The following is a 23,238-nucleotide window of genomic DNA, read 5'->3' on the forward strand; positions in this document are numbered from 1 at the left end:
AAGCAAAGTTTTACTAGGGTCATAAAGGGTATTTGCTTCTTTTATTTGTAGATGCTTAAACTTAAGAAGCAATTTTTTTTATATAATGTGACTAACACAAAGCGTAACCCCCACTATACTTCTTTACTTTAATTCCCAAGATAGTATCTACTTCATTCAAGTCCTTCATCTTGAATTTTGAATTTAGATACTCTTTAGTTTCAGATACACCTTTCATGTTTGTACAAAAGATTAGCAAGTCGTCGGCATATAAACATATAACAACATCATAATCATTTGTGAATTTAGAGTATATGCATTTATCAGCACTGTTATGTCTAAATCCATATGATAAAATGACAAAATCAAACTTTTCATGCCATTGTTTTGGTGCATGCTTCAATCCATATAATGACTTTCCTAATTTACAAACCTTCTTTTCATTCCCAGAGAGAACAAACCATTCTGGTTGTTCTATATAGACTTCTTCATCTAAATCACCATTTAAAAATGCCGTTTTCACATCCATTTGATGCACATGCAAATTATATAAAGATGTCAATGCAAACAATATTCTAATTGATGTGAGCCTAGCTACTGGTGCATATGTATCGAAATAGTTTATTCTCTTTTTCTGCTTAAAACCTTTGGCAACTAGTTTGGCTTTAAATGTTTGAATAGACCCATTTGTATTGTATTTTCTTCTAAATACCCACTTACAACCTATTGTTTTTTATCCTTGCGGCAAGTCTACTAAAACTCATGTCTGATTAGATATTAATGATTCAAATTCATCATCTATAGCCTCTTTCCAAAAGGCTGCATCTCTTGAAGTCAATGTTTCGCTTAGACTTTTAGAATCATCCTCAACATTCAACAATATGGGTATTTTCTTAAGAACCTTTGTTCTATTTCCTTCGATTAAAAATACAATAGATTGAGATGAAATAAAATAAGAGTTTAGAGTCTTTTCTTTTCTTACCCTTTGGCTTTTCCTTGGTTCATTGACAGTTTCATACTGTTTTCTTTTCTCACATTGAGAATGACTAGTAGATGGATTAGAGAAAGGTGTTTGATTATTCTCTGTTCCAGACATTGAGTAGTCATTATAGAATTTATTTTCTATAAATTCGACATCTCTAGACTCAACTATTGTGTTCGAGTCTAAATTAAACAACCTATATGCCTTTGAATTTTCTGCATATCCTACAAATATGCTTTTAATTCCTCTTGGACGCAACTTGGATCTTTTAGGATCGAGTGCCTTATAAAAAGCTACACAACCCCATACTCTCAAATATGGCAAATTTGGTTTTCTTCCTTTTCAAATTTCATATGGTGACACATGTGTCTTCATAGATGTAATTCTATTGTGTATATGACATGCAGTAAACAATGTTTCACTCCATAAATATTTTGGAGTATTAGCATTAATCATTTCAGTGAGTGTTATATTTTTTTCTTTCTGCCCAACCATTTTGTTGTGGTGTATAAGGTGCAGTTCTTTGATGTACAACACCATGCTCTTCATAAAAATATCAAATTCATGTGAAAAATATTCACCACCTCTATCACTACGAAAACATTTAATTTTCCTTCCCTTTTGGTTTTCAACTTCAGCCTTATAGCGCTTAAAACACTCAAAAGCTTCATCTTTATTAGACAATAAATAAACATAAGTAAACTTAGAACAATCATCTATAAATGTGATAAAATATCTTTTTCCTCCTCTTGTTAAAACACCATTAAATTCACATATGTTAGAATGTATTAAGTCTAATAAATTTGTATTTCTTTCGGTAGTTGGAAAAGGTTTCTTAGTCATTTTCGCTTGAATACATGTTTCACATTTATCATTATAATCATCATTGCAAGAAATTAAACCAAGTGTGCGCATGTATTTTAAAAATCTAAACTTTATATGTGCTAAATGTAAATGTCATAAATGAGAGGAAAAATCAACAATATAAGCAGAAGAATTCACTTTATTATTAATACTTAGTTTGAACATCCCATCACAAGAATGCCCCTTCCCAACAAACATCCAATTTTTCGACATTATTAACTTGTCGGACTCTAGAACAGTCTTTATACCGTTCTTACATAATAAATTTGCAGACACAAGATTCTTTCCAATTTCTGAAACATGCAATACATTAAGCAACGTCAATTTCTTCCCAGAAGTAAATTGAAGTTCAACGGTTCCTTTTCCTAGAACTTTGGCGGAATTATGATTCCCCATTAAAACTTCTTGATTGTCCGTTGATGCTTCATATGTCTTGAATTGTGCCTTGTCATTGCACACATGTATAGTAGCCCATGAGTCAAGCCATCAATCAGAGGATTTTATTGTTGCTGCCATATTCAGTTTGGTAATCATACCAATATGCATCATTGATACCATTGCAACAATGTTATCAATTCCAGAGTTTTCCACCATATTTGTGCTATTGGTCTTATTGGCATATTCCTCACTTGCTTTCCTGTGTCTACAATCACGAATGTAATGACCTTTCTTTCCACAATGGTAACAGACACCATTTACATTCTTTTGATTGTTGTTAGAATTGGTCTTCTTAAACTTCCCTTTGTCAATTTTGACTTTGAAGTTCTTTTTATACTTGTTTCCTTCGACAATGTGAACTTTAGAGAAATCTTGATTTGTAAAATTCTTATTACGATTTCGAGTTTCCTCTTCAATTTGAATATTCTTTTGCAAATCCTTCAAACTAATATCTTCCACCATGTGTAGAAGTTTCTTTCTATAGTTATTTCATGTTTAGGGTAATTTTGCCATAATAGCTCAAACTATCATAGAATCCGGAATAACTATTTTAAGCTCACGAAGCTTTGAGACCAAAACCAATAATTCATGAACTTGGTCTATGATGAGTTTGTTATCAAACATAGTGAATTCATAATATTTGAACATTAAAAATTTATCGGTACCTCTTTTTTTTTTTGTGTACTTGTGTTCAAGTGCTTCCCAAATTTCCTTTGGAGATTGAATGTGTGCATACATGTCATATAAACGATCAGATAATGTGCCTAAGATGTGTCCTTAACATACCAATTCATCTTCTTCACGCTTCTTTCGATCGGCAACTATATTGTCCGAGTCTTTGTCACTTGGTTCACAAATAGGCTTCAATTTCGGGTCCAACACATATATGACATTTAGAACAGTAAGCATGAAACGCATTTTGTCCTTCCATCGGGTGAAATTTGATCCATCAAATTTGTCTAACTTGTAGACATCTTGATTGATAATCTTCAAAGTCATGTTATCAGATTTGTTATCCATGACGAAAATAACACTTTAAGATTGTTATATTAAATATAGAAATATAGAGAATAATCCGAAAGATGACTTTGAGGTACGACTTGAATCATTTCCTTAAAGTGTTATTTGCTCCCAATCGAATGAGTTTGCTAAAGGGTTCTTGGCAAATCACTTCCAGGATACAACAAAGTATGAAATATTCGATTAGCAAACCGAATTGTATTCCCTTAGAAATAACAAGAAAGAAATTGTATGAATGTGATGGAGTGAGTAGAGAGCAAGGAATGTAGAAATAAATTTTTGAAAATTGCGTATGAAACATTATGCCACAATAGGTATTTATAGGCATTAAGCACCCATTCATCGAGTCCTTTCATTTTAGTTGAAGATATACAACCCTTCTTAATATTGTTGATCCTAAAGAGATATCTTCTATTTAGAATTTTCAGAAAATAATTTTGACTTATTACATCTTTTAATTTTACTCATATAATTTGAGTAAGCATCATGTCTTTTAACTAATAGTTGTAACCATTCAACAAAATATACGAAGGTTAAACGAAATCCAACCTTGCCGTCCGTAGGTTTCCTGCGCACCATAGCAGCAGCCTTTCCCTATGACATATGCTGCACAATGCAGCACCAAGTCTATACATTATTATATATACACACACACACAAAATAATAATAATAATAATTTATATATGTATTATTGAAATCTCTAACATATCTACTGTGCGAGTTTATAATATCTATATTTTTGGGTGTGTTTCATTTGGTCTCGGTCTGTAGCTTGGGTTTGGTCTTGCTGTACTTCTTGTCATTGTTCTCAGGCATTAGGTTTTGACTTATTTTTCGCTTATGCGCTGAAGCTCATGACCTCATTTGGTGACGCACCCCACCGTCCAATTAAGCAATTTGGTAATGCAAAAGTCTAACTTTAACCACTATTTTTAATCTAAATTTAGCCACGTGCAGCCATTTGAAAATTGAAAACCACTTTGAATTCTTGGATTAATCTTGTTTTGATAATCCATTAGCAACTGTACCCAAAAGTCGAGCCACGCTCCTCGTCAAAAGGAAGATAACCTAAAAATCTCAATGATAAAAATACTACCGTATGCTCATGAGATTAATTAAAGGGATAGTTTAGTTGCGATCTTTGGTCCCTAACTGTTATAAATTTAAACCTTATGCATTTTAGGTTTTTTATTTAAACCCCTCCCCTACCATATAAATGACATAATAATAAAAGAGATGCAATAGTACCAATAAAAACTCAACCGTTTTTTTGCTTTCATTTACACTACCAACTCAATTATTCAAAATTGCTTATGGGTTTTCAAAAAAAAATAATAATAATTGCTTATGGGTGCATTCTAGATTATAAAAAATAAAATTAAAAAAAAAGAATTTTATTTTATTTTTATAAAATATGAGTACATTTATATAATAAAATTTGGCTACACTTTACATTTAAAATTTGGTACATTGGGTACATTTTACATACAAAAAATTGATACATTTTATACAAAAAAGGGGCACATTTTATGTAAGATCTCACATCACCCAAGGGTGAGGATCCTATAAGCCTTATATGTATATTCTCATCTCTACCTAGCACGAGGCCTTTTGGGAGCTCACTGGCTTCGAGTTCCATATGAACTCCAAAGTTAAGCGAGTTCGCGCAAGAGCAATCCCAAGATGGATGACCCACTGGGACGTTCTTGTGTGAGTTTCTAGAAACAAAACCATGAGGGTGTGGTCAGGGCCCAAAGTGAACAATATTGTGCTACGGTGAAGTCGAGCCCGAGATGTGGTAGGGGCCCGGGCCAGGATGTGACAATTTGGTATTAGAGCCAATCTCTGGCCGGATGTGTGCCGACAAGGACGTCGAGCCCCTAAGGGGATGGATTGTAAGATCCCATATCGCCCAGGGGTGAGGATCTTGTAAGCCTTATGTATATTTTCATCTCTACCTAGCACGAGGCCTTTTGAGAGCTCACTGGCTTCGGGTTCTGTAGGAACTCCGAAGTTAAGCGAGTTCGCGCGAGAGCAATCCCAGGATGGGTGACCCATTGGGAAGTTCTTGTGCGAGTTCCTAGAAACAAAACCTTGAAGGCGTGGTCGGGACCCAAAGCGAACAATATCGTGCTACAGTGAAGTCAAGCCCGGGATGTGGTGGGGGCCCGGGCTAGGATGTGACAGTTTGGTATCAGAGCCAATCTCTGGCCGAATGTGTGCCGACGAAGATGTCGGACCCCTAAGGAGGGTTGATTGTAAGATCCCACATCGCCCAGGGGTGAGGATCCTGTAAGCCTTATATGTATATTTTCATCTCTACCTTACACGAGGTCTTTTGAGAGCTCACTGGCTTTGGGTTCCGTAGGAACTCCGAAGTTAAGCGAGTTCACGCGAGAGTAATCCCAGGATGGGTGACCCACTGGGAAATTCTTGTGTGAGTTCTCATAAACAAAACCGTGAGGGTGTGGTCGGGGCCCAAACGGACAATATCGTGTTATGGTGGAGTCAAGTTTGGGATATGGTAGGGGCCCGGGTCGGGATGTGACATTTTATATAACAAAAAATGGGTACATTATATATATATATATATATATATATATATATATATATATATATATATAATGGTACATTCTAGATTTAAAAATAATAATAAATAGATTTTACATTAAAAAATGGGTACATTTTACATAAAAATAGTACTAACAAAAAAAAAGGGATACATTTTGCATATAATAAAATGGTACATTTGTAACGAAAAATGGGTACATTATAAATAAATTATGAGTACAAATAAAAGTTTAAAAAATAAGGGACAAAAAGAAATTAATATATGGGTACAAATTAAAATTTAAAAGAAAATTGGTACAATTTAAAATTTAAAACAAACTACAAATAGAAATATATGATAAAAAGTTTAGCCATAAATATAAATATACTAAATGTAACGTTTCTAACACTAAATAAATGGCGTTTATTAAAACCCAAAGACCTTGATTAAAATTTGAAAATGAATAAGGTTTTAATCAATGGAATATAAAAAATAGGGATGAGAACCTAATTTCTTCTCAATTAAATAACCGCATACAAGCGAATTTCTTGGTACATAGCTCTAAAACCTTTTTTTTTTTAAGAAGAATAAAAAATTTATAGCTAATATTTGAGCAAGTGATCACATGGTCTTGGACCAAGCCTTAATAAAAAGAGAGTTTTAACGAAAAACCCATGGTACTGTTCACTCTAACAAAAAATCATATTTTTACACTAAAAAGTCAAACCTGGTACTATTCACTTTACCTTTTATTTTATCTTTATCGTTAAAACTCAAAGTTTTCAAACCATTTTCATTAGTTTTCCTTAATAAAAATCCAGAAAAAAAAAAAAAAACCCAAAACCAAAACCCCTTGAGAGGAAGAAGAACTAGTGTCCTGCACCCTCATCGTTTCTGATTTTCACACAAATTTCTTATTATGGCTCGGTCTATTCATCCCTCATTTCAATCCTTCCACTAAAAGCCCATCCCCTAAATTATTCCATTGTCTCTATAACTTTATTTCTACCTTGACTAGAAGGACTCGCCCGCAATTTACCCGTGCGCTGTTGGTCGTAGTTGTCTAATCATGACTAGCCGTCATTAAGCGGCTTTTAATTCTCTATTATTATTCACAATAGGGTCAATGAAGATTGATATTTTTTTTCAAATTTGCCCATTAATTGTTCTTCAATTTCTTGGTTACATGCAGTGAATTCTATGGCAACACAACTTCAATTGTGGTGGTGGTTATGATTTAGGATTATGTACTGGATTGCTACATTTTTCAACAATATCATATTCGATATTGGGGTTTTTGAATTTTAGTCCTTTAAGAAGATTAAAATTTGTTTGTACCATACTTGACCAATCCTGAAACTACTGAGCACCAGTCAACGTTATACGATTAAGGACCCAAAAGAGTTTCCCTCAAACCAGGAGGCCAATCACAGCGCGACACGTGTCGACATCAGAAGCCAATCATAGCACGACACGTGTCAACATCAGAAGTCAATCACAATACGACACGTGTCAATGTCAGAATGAAACTAAAAACTCTCTTCTATAAATAGAGATCATTCTCTCACAATATGGCCTAATGTCATTTGTACTAAATCATTCACTAGTACTCACTAAAGGAGAGCTTGAACCTATGTACTTGTGTAAACCCTTCACAATTAAACCACTCCGTGGATGTAGCCAATCTGGGTAAACCACGTACATCTTGTGTTTGCTTTCCTATCTCTATTCATTTACATACTAATCCACACTAATGATCGGAGCAGTCTAGTGAAGGTCACAAACTTAACACTTTCTGTTGTACCAAAGTCTTCACTGATTTTGTGTATCAACAAAATTTAATAAAAACATGGTGTTATATTGGATATTGATTTTAGTCCCTTAATGTGTACTTAATTCAAATTCATATTATATTTTTGTTTTAATATTTAATAGATATCTTATTTAATGTCGTATCACAATATCATTATCAATGGTTTAATGATTACTTGGTTATATACAATGAAAAATGTATTTGATTCTATTGATAATGATATTGTGATACGACGTTCAAAAATATGGGAACATGTAGTTACCAATTATAAATGAAAGTATATTCAACTTTCAAAAGCTTCTTGTTCGTGACCCCATTAATGTAAATTTTTGGCTACGCCACTAACTCATTACATTAAATTTTAAATTTATTATTATACACATTTTAATTCATTAATTGTATTTAACTTCTTCTAATTAGTGTACCTAAACGTCTGTATCATAATATATTTTACTAATTTAGTGTACTGAAATGTCCGTACCTAAATATATTTTAGTGAATTAGTGACACATAAGAAAATATGCAAAAACATAAGTGTACCAAAAATTATGTACCTAACTATATGATACTAAACTAGTGTACTGAAATGTTGGTACCTAAATATATTATACTAAACTAGTGTACCTAAATGTCGATACCTAAACATATTATAATAACCCAGTGTACTGAAATGTTCGTACCTAAATATATTGTAATGAATTAGTGGCACATAAGAAAATATACAAAAACATAAGTGTACCGAAAAATCTCTACGAAAATATTTTCTTATATAAGATACTCACCATAATGAGAATTAAAATTTATAATATTTTCATAAAATGTAATTCATGAACACTATAAAATTATAAAAAAAAAAGACATTGAATACATATGTTGGCATTAAATAGAGTTTAAGGACTAAAATCAATTTTTAATCTTGTATAAGACATTTTTCTAAACTTCATCTTATTTAGGGATTAAATTTTAACCAAACTTTCAAAAAGCAAGGAATCAAAAGGCTGCGTGTTGTACACTAATGATGTGAGTCTCGGTTACAAAAATTCAAAAACAACCGCATAAGACAAAACTTCAGAATAGAGAAAAAAGAACGCTATGCCACAACTTTAACCAAAGTAAAAAAAAAGGGGAACAATATGATGAGACCAAGGTATAAAATATCGGTGATATCGGAAATATTGGTAGTCCAAAAACACGGAAATATCGGGATATTATCGATATCGATAAAAATTGAATAAAAACCACGGAAATTGTAAGAAAAACTTGGAAATTTTGATTGAAACTTTGCAAGATATTTAATTAGTCAATTATCTATTAGTTTATCACAAAAAATTAGAAGGAAATGCATTGCATGATGGATTTAACTGATTTAAGTTGATTATATAGCGAGTTGGCAAATATTGTGAGAGTAAAAAATATGTAGTAATTAATGAAAGAAGTTTAAACACACCATAATCATTTATATATAATGAATTAGTACAATATTTTACACTTTATACATTGCATGGTAAGATACATGAGTGACTTAGTACCACATAGAGTTCCTAAAAGATCTAAAATATCAATGATATCGGAAATATCGCTAGTCTAAAGACACGAAAATTTCGATGGAAATATCGGGATAATATCGATATTTTAGACCTTGGATGAGACGACTTCAAAGTTATCAGCTCTCAATAAACTCTTTATAACAATCCTTAAATTTCTACAATACGATCTCCAGTAAACCTGATGCAAATTAAAAAACAAATAAGAATAAATCAATAAACCCTTTGAAAAACCATGCAACTTCTGAGACATGATATTCATCCTAATTTCCTACGTGAAATTACAATTATTAACCATAAGAAACAATACTCAATCTGTGACAGCCCGTCCCGAAATATATTTTATCGATGGTGAAATGACTAAAGTGCCCTTGAACGTTTTGTGGTGTTGTGGGTCTAAGCTTAGGATTTTGACCCATTTCTTTTATTCCTAAGTGTTTGGAACTTAAGTTATTTTCTTGTTTTTGGTTGGGGACCAATCCGGACCACACATACACCCACACACGTTGACTCTCTCTCTCGGCTTCCACCCATTTTCCGTACAACCGTACGGACCACTTCGAACCTAGCTCACTAATCGCAGACCGAGGCTTTAAAGGTTGGTTTTGTGTTCCTTGCTAGCTCCAGAGTTCATTCATGTTCCTAGTTCGACGTGAAGACCTCGTTTTCCCGAAAACCAGATAACCCAGTTTTGGAGCACTGTTCATTCAATCGTGATCGTAGACCTTCCAGTGAGTTTGAAGACCCTAGGAAGCTTTAGAAAATCTTCACGAAGCTCAGGGAAGAAATTTGAAGTGATTTGGACGTCGAGAAGCCTTGTTTTAATGAGTTGCAGAGGTGGCCAGATTATCGTGTCTTTTTCGGTGAAATCCCGTGGATTTTTGGAGCTAAAAGTGGTAAGGTTTTGTTCATCTCATCCTAAGCTTCATTTTGGTATATAATTCATGAATTTTTGTTGAGAATCGAAGAAGATATGAAGTTTTAAAGATTTTTCCAGTTTCCGACGATAGCAGCGGCACCGGCGCCAGACTCTGGCGAACTAAGGAAGAAGGAGGAGAATATTCCGTCAAAGTTGACGGAATATTCTAACGCCGTCAGGTAATTATAATGGTATATTCTGATTTTTAACGAAATATTCCCTAATGCCGTTAGGGAATCCGTTTGGTGTGCCAAGCACGTGCCTGCGTGTGAGGGTGCGTAGGTGCTCGGAAAATTTTTCTAAAAATATGGGGGTGTTCCTAAGATTGAGTAGGTCTCGGTGGTATATTCAAATACCCCATTGGAGCTTTGTATGAGAAGTTATTACCTAGTTTTGTGTATGTGCTTTAAATAACGTTTATATAGTTGTTTTGCATATAGGTGAGACATATCCTGAGAACGAGCGCAGTCAAGCAAGGCTCGGGGGTTACAACCCTTCCACATATCAGTGAGTGTGCTTTTGGTTTTCAATATATACCTACATACTTGGTATTTTTCCCAGAAAATGCATTTAAATGAAATTATGTTTTGAATTGCCATGCTTATTGATTTATACTTAGAATATGAATTAATATAGTATGCATAAATATGATTTGATGTTGTGGACGCTCAGGTAAGTACCAAGTAAGTTGTATACTGTTTATGTGTGATTTGATGATGATGTGAGATGTGTTGAGAATTTATAAACTTGCACCCCGATGTAAGTGCTCACACCCGTGGCCAAGGCACAGGCCTTCACGTGATGTTCACCTCCCACACCATACGCTCATCTTGGATCCAAGTTAGGTGCACAGTCCTGTCGTACAGACCACTATAGGTGGTTCCGACTCGTAGGTAACCCACGATTATTCGCAGTCTTCATGCGATCGTAGCACTAGAATGTATTTATTTATTTACACACAGTCCTGTCGTACATGTCACTTTAGGTGGTTCCGACTCATGTGCAGGCATACTTGTTGAGTTATAGATTCAGCCGTACATGCCACTTTAGGTGGATTCGACTGATATGTAATTTCACCTAAGCTACTGATTCTGTTATTTTGAGATATTTGGCACGGCATACTTATGAATATCGTTTTTTAGCATGGTTTTGAGATATGTATATGTATATATGCATTCTATTTTCTGGGAAATTATACAAGTTTTATGGCGAGGGGTTAGAACTTTTGTTAAATAAAATAGTTTTGAAAAGCTTTGTTTTTGCCCACTCACACTTTCTGTTTTGCGCCCCTCCAGATTCTAGTTAGGAGTGCTTGCTGGTGGCTTACGAGGAATTCACGGTAGCTCTGACAGATTATCACCAATGTAGGATTATCTTTGTGTTGTATAATTAGTATTCGTCCTACTGGACTGCACTTAGGCTACTTATGCTCTGATTGTGAACTCACACTTATTCTCGTCTTGCACCTTACCTTATCTAGTGCTCTAGTTAGTTGATTTTTATTTATTCGCATTTCCTTATCTTTATTGCTTCCACACTGTGCTCATGGCTACGTCACCCTCACGTGACGGCCAGCATGCCTCCATCTGGGTCGGGGTGTGTCACAATCCTCCAATGATATTCCTACCGAATTGCATCTGATTACTTATCTTAACATCTTAATGATACTAAGCATCAAGATATGGAGACGGTTTAAATACAGTGATTAATAATTCAATGCAAGCATGCCTAATATTATAAGTAATTAAATAAAGAGTACATATTCATGCTAAAACTCATGGCCTCGCCCTAGAAAAAGAAATTAGTTATGAATAATCATAAAACTAAAGGAATTTTATTGAAATAGAAAAATGACATAAAACACCTTGAAAGAATAATACAAATCAACAAAGTCTAGCCAAGTTCTCCAAAGTAATGTGTTTCGAATCTAATGGCTAAATAGCCTTATTATATACTACAAAATAAAATCTTTTCTAGAAAATGTCTTCTAAAAACTATCAAACGTAATAAAATAAGATAATTAGGAAATATATTTCTATTCTAACCTTGGGAAATCTGCCTAGCTACAAAATAGCCACCACTTGAATTAAAATTTGAGATGTCCTGACTGCAGAAAGTCTCAAACAAAAAAACCATCATCTTAAACACCAAAAAGCCCAAAAAAGCCCAAAACATCACTTCGACAGCATTGTACGCTACTCTGTTATTTCATCACCATAAATTATCCGCTTAGTAAAAAAAATATGAAACTTTGACACAAATAAGTAGAAAAACTCACGAACATCCTTCAATTAGAATTACTCCAAAATTCGTCATTTTGAATATTTTTTGCTCAAGAGGAAGTCAAATGTCTTATATTGAAAATATAAATCAAAATATCAAAATTCACACAAAATAACCAATAAATTAATACTATAAATATGATCAAACACATAGTATAAAATAGACTCATCAAATAACACAAGCCAAAATAAGAAAATTTCAAAGTAGGCCTTGAAATTTTATAATAGGGAAGGAGGGAAACTTATTTGTGAAGTCCATAAAATATGAACTCGTGCACGTGAAAGAAAGCTGCTATTTTTTAATTGGTGGAAGAGATCAAATCCAAGACATACTTTTGGCTTTTCACAAAACAAATAAAGGTATAATAAAAAAGTCCATATATAGTTGTTTTACAATCATATTCACCTTCATTAATCTTCCAGTTTTGGGTGGATTAACACTCAGCACAAACACTTTCTATTTCAATATATAATTCCAGTTTATCATGTATATTCAACAAAAAACAGCTTTGACGAGTGTCATTACGTAATAACAGTTTATTAAAACTAACATTTCTTTGTTAGCATATGTACACGCACACATTATATAAAAAATCATAATTAGTAAACGATTTTATTCTACTAATAGTTTACTGCTGCTGATACGTATATGGTTTATCAGCATGATCATCATTCCAAATTAATTAATTTTACGTGTACTATACTTCTGGCATTTGTTTAAGATAGTCTCCTTTTAGCTGCACCACAATCAGGAAGTCAAATTCTCGATAAAATCCTTGGTATTTCAAGTTTCAACACTCCATCCAGATTATAATTATCATAGCCACTTGCATGAACTACCTTTTGAAAAGGAATGTGACAATAACCCCAAAAATAATATACCGATAATGTCAAGTTGAGTTGGTAAAAGTTATTTTCTTTGCTAAATCAAAACTTAGGTTTGAATTTCGCTATTGACAATTTCTTTTAGTGGGCAATTTATAAAAGAAAAAAAAAAAAAAACTAAGACCTTCTCTATAAGTCCTTCAAGAAGCTTGTAGTATGCTTTCACCTTAGGATGAGATAGTCTCCCCTCCCCCATTGGTTAAATTCTATGCCTTGAACCTTTTATTTTGAGCTTCAGATACCCTTGAATTAAATAAGACTATTGCTCTATTGATGTTAGCGTTCATGTTTAACGAAGTTACAAAAAGATATTAACATTCAACGTCCCAAATTTGTATATTATAGGAATCTAGCTATTAAGGTGATGTTGAATAACAAAAAAATGTTGATATGAACAGCAGAGGCTTGACAATTCCAATTCATAAAATTAAACTGGAAACAAAATGCTTGCTAATAAAAGATCAGAAAACAAAAATGAAAAATCTCCCTTCGGTTTCCCCTTCTTTCATGTGCTAACAACCCGACACTCGGGAACCCTTTCATGTAGCATTGACGTTCCTTTGAATGTCACCATTTGGTAGCAGGTTCTTCGGTTATAATCATCAAAGTTTACAACCTAAGGTTACATAAGAATCATTAAAGTTTACAACCTATAATTACATAATAGTGATTCTTATGTAGTAATAACACATAATAATGACATTGTTATTACTGCAATAAGATAGGTATTTATGTTGGAAATGTCCAAGATAAAATTTTGGACATGGACGTGATTGCATTACAAAATCACCATTCAAAACATAAGATACTATTACCCTTCTTTTTCCTTCTTAAAAAGTACCACAAGCTAACCTTATGAGTAGTTTAATTTGCCTAATCTTTCATTATCCTCATTTGAAAAAAAACAAACTGATGTCATCGGTAAAACATGTATGCCACTGCCACATGCATGTGCACAAAAAAGTTGTAAAAGTTGGGTTCATGGAGAATGAAGAATGTTAGTTTTGCTGGATGGTGATCCATTCTATGGTCAAGTTCTACATTATCTGATATCCGATTTAGATCATTTATTGATGATCCATGAATGTTCAATTTAACGAGAACTATAATATTGTTTACAATTTACTATACCAATTTCAGATTCAAGTTATCACGGCTAGATCTGTTGATAAACAGTAGTTTGTACATCCGTGGAACAAGTGCGTTGACAGTTTCGGACTTACAAAACAAAAACAGATATATACATTTTTCATCAATGTGAATACAAAAAAGAATACGTAGATTCATGGAACGTGGAAAAAATGCTTAAAAGTTCTAAACGTGCCAGAAAAGCAAGGCCCATAATATTATTCATTGATAGTCACTAACCCCACTAGAAAAACAAAAAAGGTAAGACCTTATATAATATTATGGACGCAGACCCGGGTCAAAATAGAACTTCTCTTGCCCCTTCACTATTTCTAAATAATATTACAAAAATAAAAAAAATCAATAAAATTCAATAGCATACACAACACAATTCAAATGGTTTATTTAATTTTTGATATGGCGTGCTTGACTAGAAAAATCAAGTAGAAGGAAATTCAAACTCCATGACAACCAATATGTCGGACAACTTGCAGTCCCTAATATAATATTCTTCTTATAAACTCACGCCAAAAGCCAGTTTCCTAATATATGCAACTGAAAGCTCATGCCAGCTCTTCACTGACACTACTCATCTCATCTCTCATCTATCTTCCTCTCTCTCTCTCTCTCTCTCTCGTTCTCTTTCGACCCAGTTTCCTAATAACTCTAAAGCTTTTTCTGGTTCTCTTTATTTTTTTTCTGGACCAAAAGCTTTTTCTGGTTCTATATAATATATAATCTGCCTTTGATTTGGCAAAACTCAGACAGTTCCACACAACTACTTGGTCAAGATTTGGATCAAACTTGAGAGCTTGAGAGATTTCTTGAGGATTATTTCAAGGAAGGAAGAACTAGTGTTGTTACTTTCAAAGGAAATGGACCATTCAGCTGCATATGATGATGATACTACTTTGGATCTTAATTCCAGGCCTCTCAGACTTTTCGATGATACTCCGGTAAGTCGAAATGTAACAAAATCTCTAATATATAGTTACACTTAACATCACTTTGCTTAATTGTTTATAAAAGTTGCTCATGAACTTATAGAAGTTTAAATATTTACTTTGATTAATTTCAGATGATTAAACAAGAGGTGCATAGCAAAATATCGATCGACTTTGGGAGGCAGCTTTCCTCTACAGAAGAGGTTGGTTTCTTAGTTTTCTCCACCTTACCTTCTCTATCTTCTTGTTTTGTGGTTGCCAATTAAGGCCTGCCCTCATGGCTTATAAGGATATTTTTTATTACTTATTTCACAATCTTTTTCTTTAGGAAGAACCAATCTATGGCTTATAAAACTTCGATATCCAACCTCTTTAACACTTGAAACATGAAATCTATATATACATTTATATAAACATAAATATTATATATGTGCACCTACACACATATATACTAGTAGGCCGCTGAGGCGTCTAGGACTAGGAGCACGGTTCGCTACCATGGAATATAAATGCTTAATTAGTAGTAAGTCGCTGAAGTGTCTATTCGAAAAGCTTAACATGGTATCAGAGCATATATAGTTTGATATCATGAAATAAAATACTTGGGTTGCATGGCTAAAAGGTTTTATGGCCTGCTTTGGTTCACAGAGTGGTCGTCTATTGGAAGAATTGCACCGGGTGAGTGCCGAGAACAAGAAGCTAACCGAAATGTTGACGGTGATGGGAGAGAACTACAATGCTTTGAGAAGCCAACTGTTGGAGTACATGAGCAAGAACCCAGAGAAGGAGCTTAGCCCAATTTCAAAGAAAAGAAAGTCTGAAAGCAGCAACAACAACACCAACAGTAACAATATCATGAATGGAGCAGTGAATGGAAACTCCGAAAGCAGCTCCAGTGATGGCGAATCGTTCAAGAAACCAAGGGAAGAGACCATCAAGGCAAAGGTTTCAAGGATTTATGTCCGGACCGAAGCATCTGATACGACAAGCCTGGTAATTAGTTAGTCCTCAATCCATAGTCAATGTCACATACTTACAGTGAACTCATTTTATTTATTCAAGGTGTTGTATTGAGGAATTTTATGTGCATTTTATAGGTTGTGAAAGATGGATATCAATGGAGGAAATATGGCCAAAAAGTTACGAGGGATAATCCTTGTCCTAGAGCTTACTTCAAATGCTCTTTTGCTCCAAGCTGCCCTGTCAAAAAGAAGGTGAGTCCAAATTCCTTAACGTTCCTTCTTTTTTGCTTAAAACTTATTGTAAATAGACGGAGTCAAATTTGCTTTTTATTTTTCTTATTAATTAAATGTTAATTTTTTTCCATAATTTTCTCTTCAGGTTCAAAGAAGTGTTGAGGACCAATCTATTTTGGTGGGAACTTATGAAGGTGAACACAACCACCCCAACCCTTCCCAAATTGAAGCAACATCGGGCTCAAACCGCTGCATGACCATAGGATCGGTCCCTTACTCAACCTCCCTTGGTTCATCTGGACCTACAATTACTCTTGACTTAACCAAATCCAAGTCCAGTACTGCTGATGCCGAGGGCACAAAAACAAGAACTGAAACACCTGAAGTTCGCAAATTTTTGGTTGAGCAGATGGCTTCTTCCTTGACGAAGGATCCCGATTTCACGAAAGCACTTGCAACAGCCATATCAGGAAGAATACTTCAACACAATACTTACTAAAACCATCGAAATGGTGAATTTCAATTAAGAGCATTGGTGTTTCACTTGTTAGACTGCTTTTGAAGATTAGGTGCATTTGTAAATACAACAGTGGAAAAAAGGACACAACCTTTCTAATTCAATCCGCTTCAGGGGCAAGATTTCTTTGAAACTTGGACTGCAATTTGCAGCCTATGTAGTGGCTACTAGTTCAGCTAAGACGCATTGATCTGCATAATAGTAAAAATGAGCAGAACTAAACAGCTAAAGCTTTTGAATTGTATGGTTTCAGCCGAAATGGCTTTTGTATCTCTGAGAACCACTGATTTTATTCTTGCTTCAAACGTGGGCAAAATGCCAGCAAAACTGTTTCATTGTACCTGTTACCTTTACTAGTTTTCCCCCTAAAATTTTTCTATACATGTTGTATATCAAATTTACCATAGGCCATATTTCTATAGGGATGTTGGAATTAATGCACTTCCTTATTCCCAGGAACTTTAACGTTAAGAGTCTAGACATTTCCAGCAAGTTAGTGTATTAAAGTTCCTAAGCTATGTCTGTTCAGTTGTCTAGTAAGAACTCTCGTCTTTTTTATTTTCTTTATAAAGCCTTTGGCTTATCAATTGTAATCATCAGAAAATAAGAAATACAAGATCTCTGCTGTAGCAACTCAAATTTCCAACATCATTCGTCTTTCCTGCACCAAAATATGCTTTCCTGCACCAACAATATTTCATCATTAATCCAACAAGAAAGAGAGGGGCTTGAGTTGCCAAAACGGAATTTGAGTTCATATGGTTGATGTATTCAACTAATTAGATCAGAAAGAGTTTCAACCACTGTGACTACTGTGAGATTCTTTTCCTAATTGAATTCAACAACGGACCGTCAGTCGGTGTTTATTTCTTGGTCAATGACAGACAAAGGAGGCTTTCAAAAAGAGAAAAGTGTCTTTGACATAGCCTACCATTACCATTGCAGTTTTGAGTCAAAACAAACAATGAGGCAGTTGAGCTAAACTAGGAAAGCTGATAACAATGAAGTCACTAATAATAATATGTATAAACCAACAGAATTGATTCAACATGTTTTATATACAGAAGAGCACTCTAGACTCCAGCCTAATGGAGTACCTTATATCTAAAGACTTCATTGATTGCTGTTGTATAAAAAAAATACATACATCCATAGATATTGTGGCTAGGGTTGGCTCCTGCAGTTCGCCTTTAGACTCGAAACTGCATCTCTTTCAACTGCTTCTGCCATGAAACTCCTGAAGTGGAAGCAACCGGTGGTACGATAATTCCCCCAGCTCCATGAAAACTTGACTGAATTTAATCAGAATCAGTTAATGATTTCACCAAGGAAAAGGATACGGCCAGGTCCATGGAAAAATTTTCTAATTACTTGTCTGTCCATCAATATTCCATAACTTACTTCCTCAATAGATGTCTGGTTTAGAACAATTATCACCATCTATTTTGCTTCAATGTACAACGTATAACAGTTTTGTTTGCTTTACTCTGCATAATTAATTCAAAAATAACTACACATAACGAATACATATGACATGAAAAAAATTAGGAAAGCAAAAAAATAAGGACAGCGCAAATGAATTACATTTGACATAAAAATGATGACTGGTTCTAAAAGTATGGTGTGACTTTTAAATGCTATAAAGATTAACGTTTACTGGGGACTAGACTGAGAGGTTTCAAAGGAAACTAAAGCTTCAATAACAACAACAAAGTCTTTTCCCACTAAGTGGGGTCGGCTATATGAATCCTAGAACGCCATTGCGCTCGGTTTTGTGTCATGTCATCCGTTAGATCCAAGTACTCTAAGTCTTTTCTTAGGGTCTCTTCCAAAGTTTTCCTAGGTCTTCCTCTACCCCTTCGGCCTTGAACCTCTGTCCCGTGGTCACTTCGAACCGGAGCGTCAGTAGGCCTTCTTTGCACATGTCCAAACCACCGTAACCGATTTTCTCTCCTCTTTCCTTCAATTTCGGCTACTCCTACTTTACCTCGGATATCCTCATTCCTAATCTTATCATTTCTCGTGTGCCCACACATCCGACGAAGTATCCTCATCTCCACTACACCTACATGTTGATGCTTCACCGCCCAACATTCTATGCCATACAGCATTGCCGGCCTTATTGCCGTCCTATAAAATTTTCCCTTGAGCTTCAGTGGCCTACGACGGTCACACAACACGCCGGATGCACTCTTCCACTTCATCCATCCAGCTTGTATTCTATGGGTGAGATCTCCATCAAATTCTCTGTTCTTTTGCAAGATAGATCCTAGGTAGTGAAAACGGTCGCTCTTTGGTATTTCCTAATCTTCGATCCTCACCCCTAACTCATTTTGGCCTCCGTTTGCACTGAACTTGCACTCCATATATTCTGTCTTTGATTGGCTTAGGCGAGGACCTTTAGATTCCAACACTTCTCTCCAAAGGTTAAGCTTCGCGTTTACCCCTTCCTGCGTTTCATCTATCAACACTATATCGTTTGCAAAAAGCATACACCAAAGAATATCATCTTAAATATTAAGTTTGTGATCTTCGCTAGATTGCTCCGGTCATTAGTGTGGATAAGTATGTAAATGGATAGAGACAGGAAGCAACCACAAGATGTACGTGGTTCACCCAGATTGGCTACGTCCACGGAGTAAAGGAGTTCTCATTAATTGTGAAGGGTTTACACAATATATAGGTTCAAGCTCTCCTTTAGTGAGTACAAGTGAATGATTTAGTACAAATGACATTAGGAAATATTGTGGAAGAATGATCTCGTAATCACGAAGCTTTTAAGTACTGAAGTGTGGTATCGTCTTCACTTGCCTTATCTGTCTCATAGGTAGATGTGGCCTCTTCTTTGGAAGTACTCTTCCTCCCTCCAGGGGTGGTATCTTTAACTGGTGGAGATGCACAAGGTAATGTATCAATTTCACTTGACGCTTACTTGTAGTTTCAGGCTTGGTCAAGCGCGATACAAACCATGTAGTAGGAGTCCCCCAAGTCGCCGAGCTAGGGGATCTGCTGAAAGAGGTGACAGACAAGGTAAGCAATCAGAGCTCCAAGCAATCAGTCCCAGATTAGAAGTTTGATTTCGAGTTCCGGCTGATTGTTATCCTTCTCCTTATCTTGCAGGTAGCATGAAGGATAAAAAGAAGAAAAGGAGAAAAGGTGATATGAGATACTTTTGCTTTTGAAAAAGTAACTTTCCACAGGCTTATTCTTGAACCGGGCTGGAGGGTTTTCTTGTTTCCACCAGAGTATAAGGCCGACTGAAGAATTTGAGGGTCAAAACAAGTCCATCAAATCTAGAGTACGTTCGACCCTGCTGATATGGGATACTTTTGCTGTTGACAAAGTAGTGGATGTATCGGCACGTGTTCTGTTGCGCTTGTCTCCACATGCTTCCTTGTATCCTTCTCACTTGCCCTATTTGTTCCTCAGGCAGATGTGGTATCTTCTCGGGAAGCATAAGATGTTGAAGATGAGTACTCGAGAGCAATGGGGTTCTAGGTAGTCAGTTCCGAACTGGAAGCTTGATTCCAAGTGCTGACTGATTGCTCTCTTTCTCCTTGTCTTGCAGGTAAGAACAAGGCCAAAGGAAAAGACAGGGAAAAAGCATGATATGGGATACTCTTGCTTTTAACCCTGATGATATGAGATATTCTTGCTCTAGTGTAGCTTGTTTGCAGAGGTATTCTCGGGGGGAAAGAAAGTTGAGTATTTCGAGAGGCTTCGTTGGGAGTGCCCTCTCAGATATGAGGAAGGGTTGAGCATTTTTGCAGGTCTGCCTGTCCGTTGAGGATGGAGGTCGACATATATAGGAGTCTCCCTAACAAGGAGTAATACTATTCTTTTACCCTGCTTGGTCATAGCACGGTAGTGGGAGCTGTCAGCTTCACGTGTTTTAACTCTGTCAGAGCACTTTGAAAAAGTGGTCTGTGGTATCTGGAAAGCTGATGTTACGTGTGAAGATCACAGACAAACTTTATCCAAGGAGATCTGGCTCTCGAAGTTGAGAAAACGGTGTGAGGATTACAGACAAGCTTTATCTAAGGGGCTCTCGAAGTTGAGAAAGCGGTGCCTCTTCGGTTTTCGAACAAGCAATCCTGTCGGGGATCTGTCTCTCGAGATTCGGAGAACGGTGCCTCTTCGATTTTTGAGAAAGCAATCCTGCTAGGAGTCTGGCTCTCGAGATTCGGAGAGCGGTGTCTCGTCGCTTTTTGAGAAAGTAATCATGTTGGGAGTCTGGCTCTCGAGATTCGGAGGACGGTGCCTCTTCGATCTTGAAGCAAGCAATCTTGTTGGGAGTGTTTTCTCGAATGTAAGTAAAGGTTAGGCCTGTTTGCTAGTCTACCTTGCCACGGAGCACAGAGGTTGACCCACAGGGACTTTCCAATTATCCAACAATGGTCCTGTTCCTTTACCCTTGTGGGTAATAATATGGTAGCTAGACCTTCAAAATTTATGTGTCCAAACTTTGTTAGTGCTGTTTCTTTGCTATTCTTTTACCATTCTTGGTCATAGCGATGTAATGGGAGCTGCAAGCTTCACGTGTCTAAACTTTGTCAGAGATTTTTGGCAAAGTTATCTGTGGTACCCGTGAGCTGATGTTGCGTGTGGAAAGTGAATGATTGAATAGTAACATTCACGTGCTTTCTACTTCACTAGAAATCTTCAACAGAATGCCCGTAATTTCCGCAAAGTTGAGTGTGCATGTGACAGGTGCTGACAAGGCTGAAAAAGCAAGTGCCTCTTCGATTTCTGAGATCGACCCTTGTGGTCTCTGAGCAGCCCAGCTTTTGAGAAAGCAAGCGCCTCTTCGATTTCTGCGATCGACCTTCGTGGTCTTTGAGCAGCCCAGCTTTTGAGAAAGCAAACGCCTATTCGATTCCTGAGATTGACCCTCGTGGTCTCTGAGCAGCCCAGCTTTTGAGAAAGCAAACGCCTTTTCGATTTCTGGGCAGGCGCCTCTTTGATTTCTAAAGCTCCATCGAGTGCGGATTTTTATAGAGGCTGGTATTAAGTTCCAAAGCACACTTGAATCTCCACCAGTAGAAGCTCCATTCTTGCATTTCTAAGATCTTGATTTGTCCAACCTCTTTTCTCTTCAACACGTTTGAAAATGTCTGGCCTCTCCGACCGTCGTTTTGACTTGAACCTTGTTGAAGAGGCAGCCACGCCTTCTCCAGACAACATATGGCGCCCATCCTTCTTATCCCCTACTGGTCATCTTACCGTTGGGGATTCCGTGATGAACAATGATATGACCGCTGCGGTGATGGCCAGAAACCTTCTCACTCCCAAAGATAACAGACTACTTTCCAAACGGTCTGATGAGTTTGCTGTTAAGGATTCTCTGGCTCTTAGTGTTCAGTGTGCAGGTTCTGTGTCTAATATGGCCCAACGCCTATTTGCTCGAACCCGCCAAGTTGAATCATTGGCGGCTAAAGTGATGAGTCTCAAACAGGAGATTAGAGGGCTCAAGCATGAGAATAAACAGTTGCACCGGCTCGCTCATGACTATGCTACAAACATGAAGAGGAAGCTTGACCAGATGAAGGAATCTGATGGTCAGATTTTACATGATCATCAGAGGTTTGTGGGTTTGTTCCAAAGGCATTTATTGCCTTCGTCTTCTGGGGCTGTACCGCGTAATGAAGCTCCAAATGATCAACCTCTGATGCCTCCTCCTTCTAGGGTGCTGTCCAGTACTGAGGCTCCGAATGATCCCCCTCTGGTGCCTTCTCTTTCTGGGGCTCTGCCGACCGCTGAGACTTCTCCTAAGCAACCTTTGTGAAGGCTTCCTCTTGTTTGTTTATTTTGACTCTTGTATATGTACATATTTGTAACTTCTTAGAGATATCAATAAATAAGCTTTGTTTCATTTCAACGTATTGTGTTAAATACACCAAAGCCATCTTCACTAAGTTCTTTGAATTTTTCTTTTGTTGAAGCTTGTATGTTGAAGCTTTGTGAGTGGAGCATGTAGGTTGAGGTAGTGTTCCCTTAATTTCCCGAGTGGGGAAAACTTCTCGATTGGAGACTTGAAAAATCCAAGTCACTGAGTCGGGTCGGCTATATGAATCTTAGAACGCCATTGTGCTCGATCCTGTGTCATGTCCTCCGTTAGATCCAAGTACTCTAAGTCTTTTCTTAGAGTCTCTTCCAAAGTTTTCCTAGGTCTTCCT

General features: G+C 36.1%; 2 protein-coding genes across 2 annotated transcripts in view; both read left to right on the plus strand.

Moving 5' to 3' along the window:
- The window catches only part of LOC126609984 (uncharacterized), a 61,544-nt gene extending 38,611 nt beyond the window's left edge, over positions 1 to 22,933 (plus strand). The window contains exon 2 of the mRNA XM_050277920.1: positions 22,432 to 22,933. Coding sequence (XP_050133877.1) covers positions 22,432 to 22,847 — 416 coding nt within the window. The 3' untranslated portion in view covers positions 22,848 to 22,933. The remainder of the gene's footprint in view (positions 1 to 22,431) is intronic.
- LOC126609982 (probable WRKY transcription factor 40) lies at positions 14,956 to 17,402 on the plus strand. The gene is made up of 5 exons (XM_050277918.1): positions 14,956 to 15,361; positions 15,484 to 15,552; positions 15,998 to 16,342; positions 16,447 to 16,563; positions 16,691 to 17,402. The coding sequence occupies exons 1-5, from the start codon at positions 15,281 to 15,283 to the stop codon at positions 17,042 to 17,044; spliced, it is 966 nt and encodes a 321-aa protein (XP_050133875.1). The 5' UTR covers positions 14,956 to 15,280; the 3' UTR covers positions 17,045 to 17,402.
- Positions 22,934 to 23,238: the final 305 nt, after the last annotated feature.

The sequence above is a fragment of the Malus sylvestris genome, chromosome 17, assembly GCF_916048215.2.
Source record: "Malus sylvestris chromosome 17, drMalSylv7.2, whole genome shotgun sequence".
Classification (NCBI taxonomy): domain Eukaryota; kingdom Viridiplantae; phylum Streptophyta; class Magnoliopsida; order Rosales; family Rosaceae; genus Malus; species Malus sylvestris.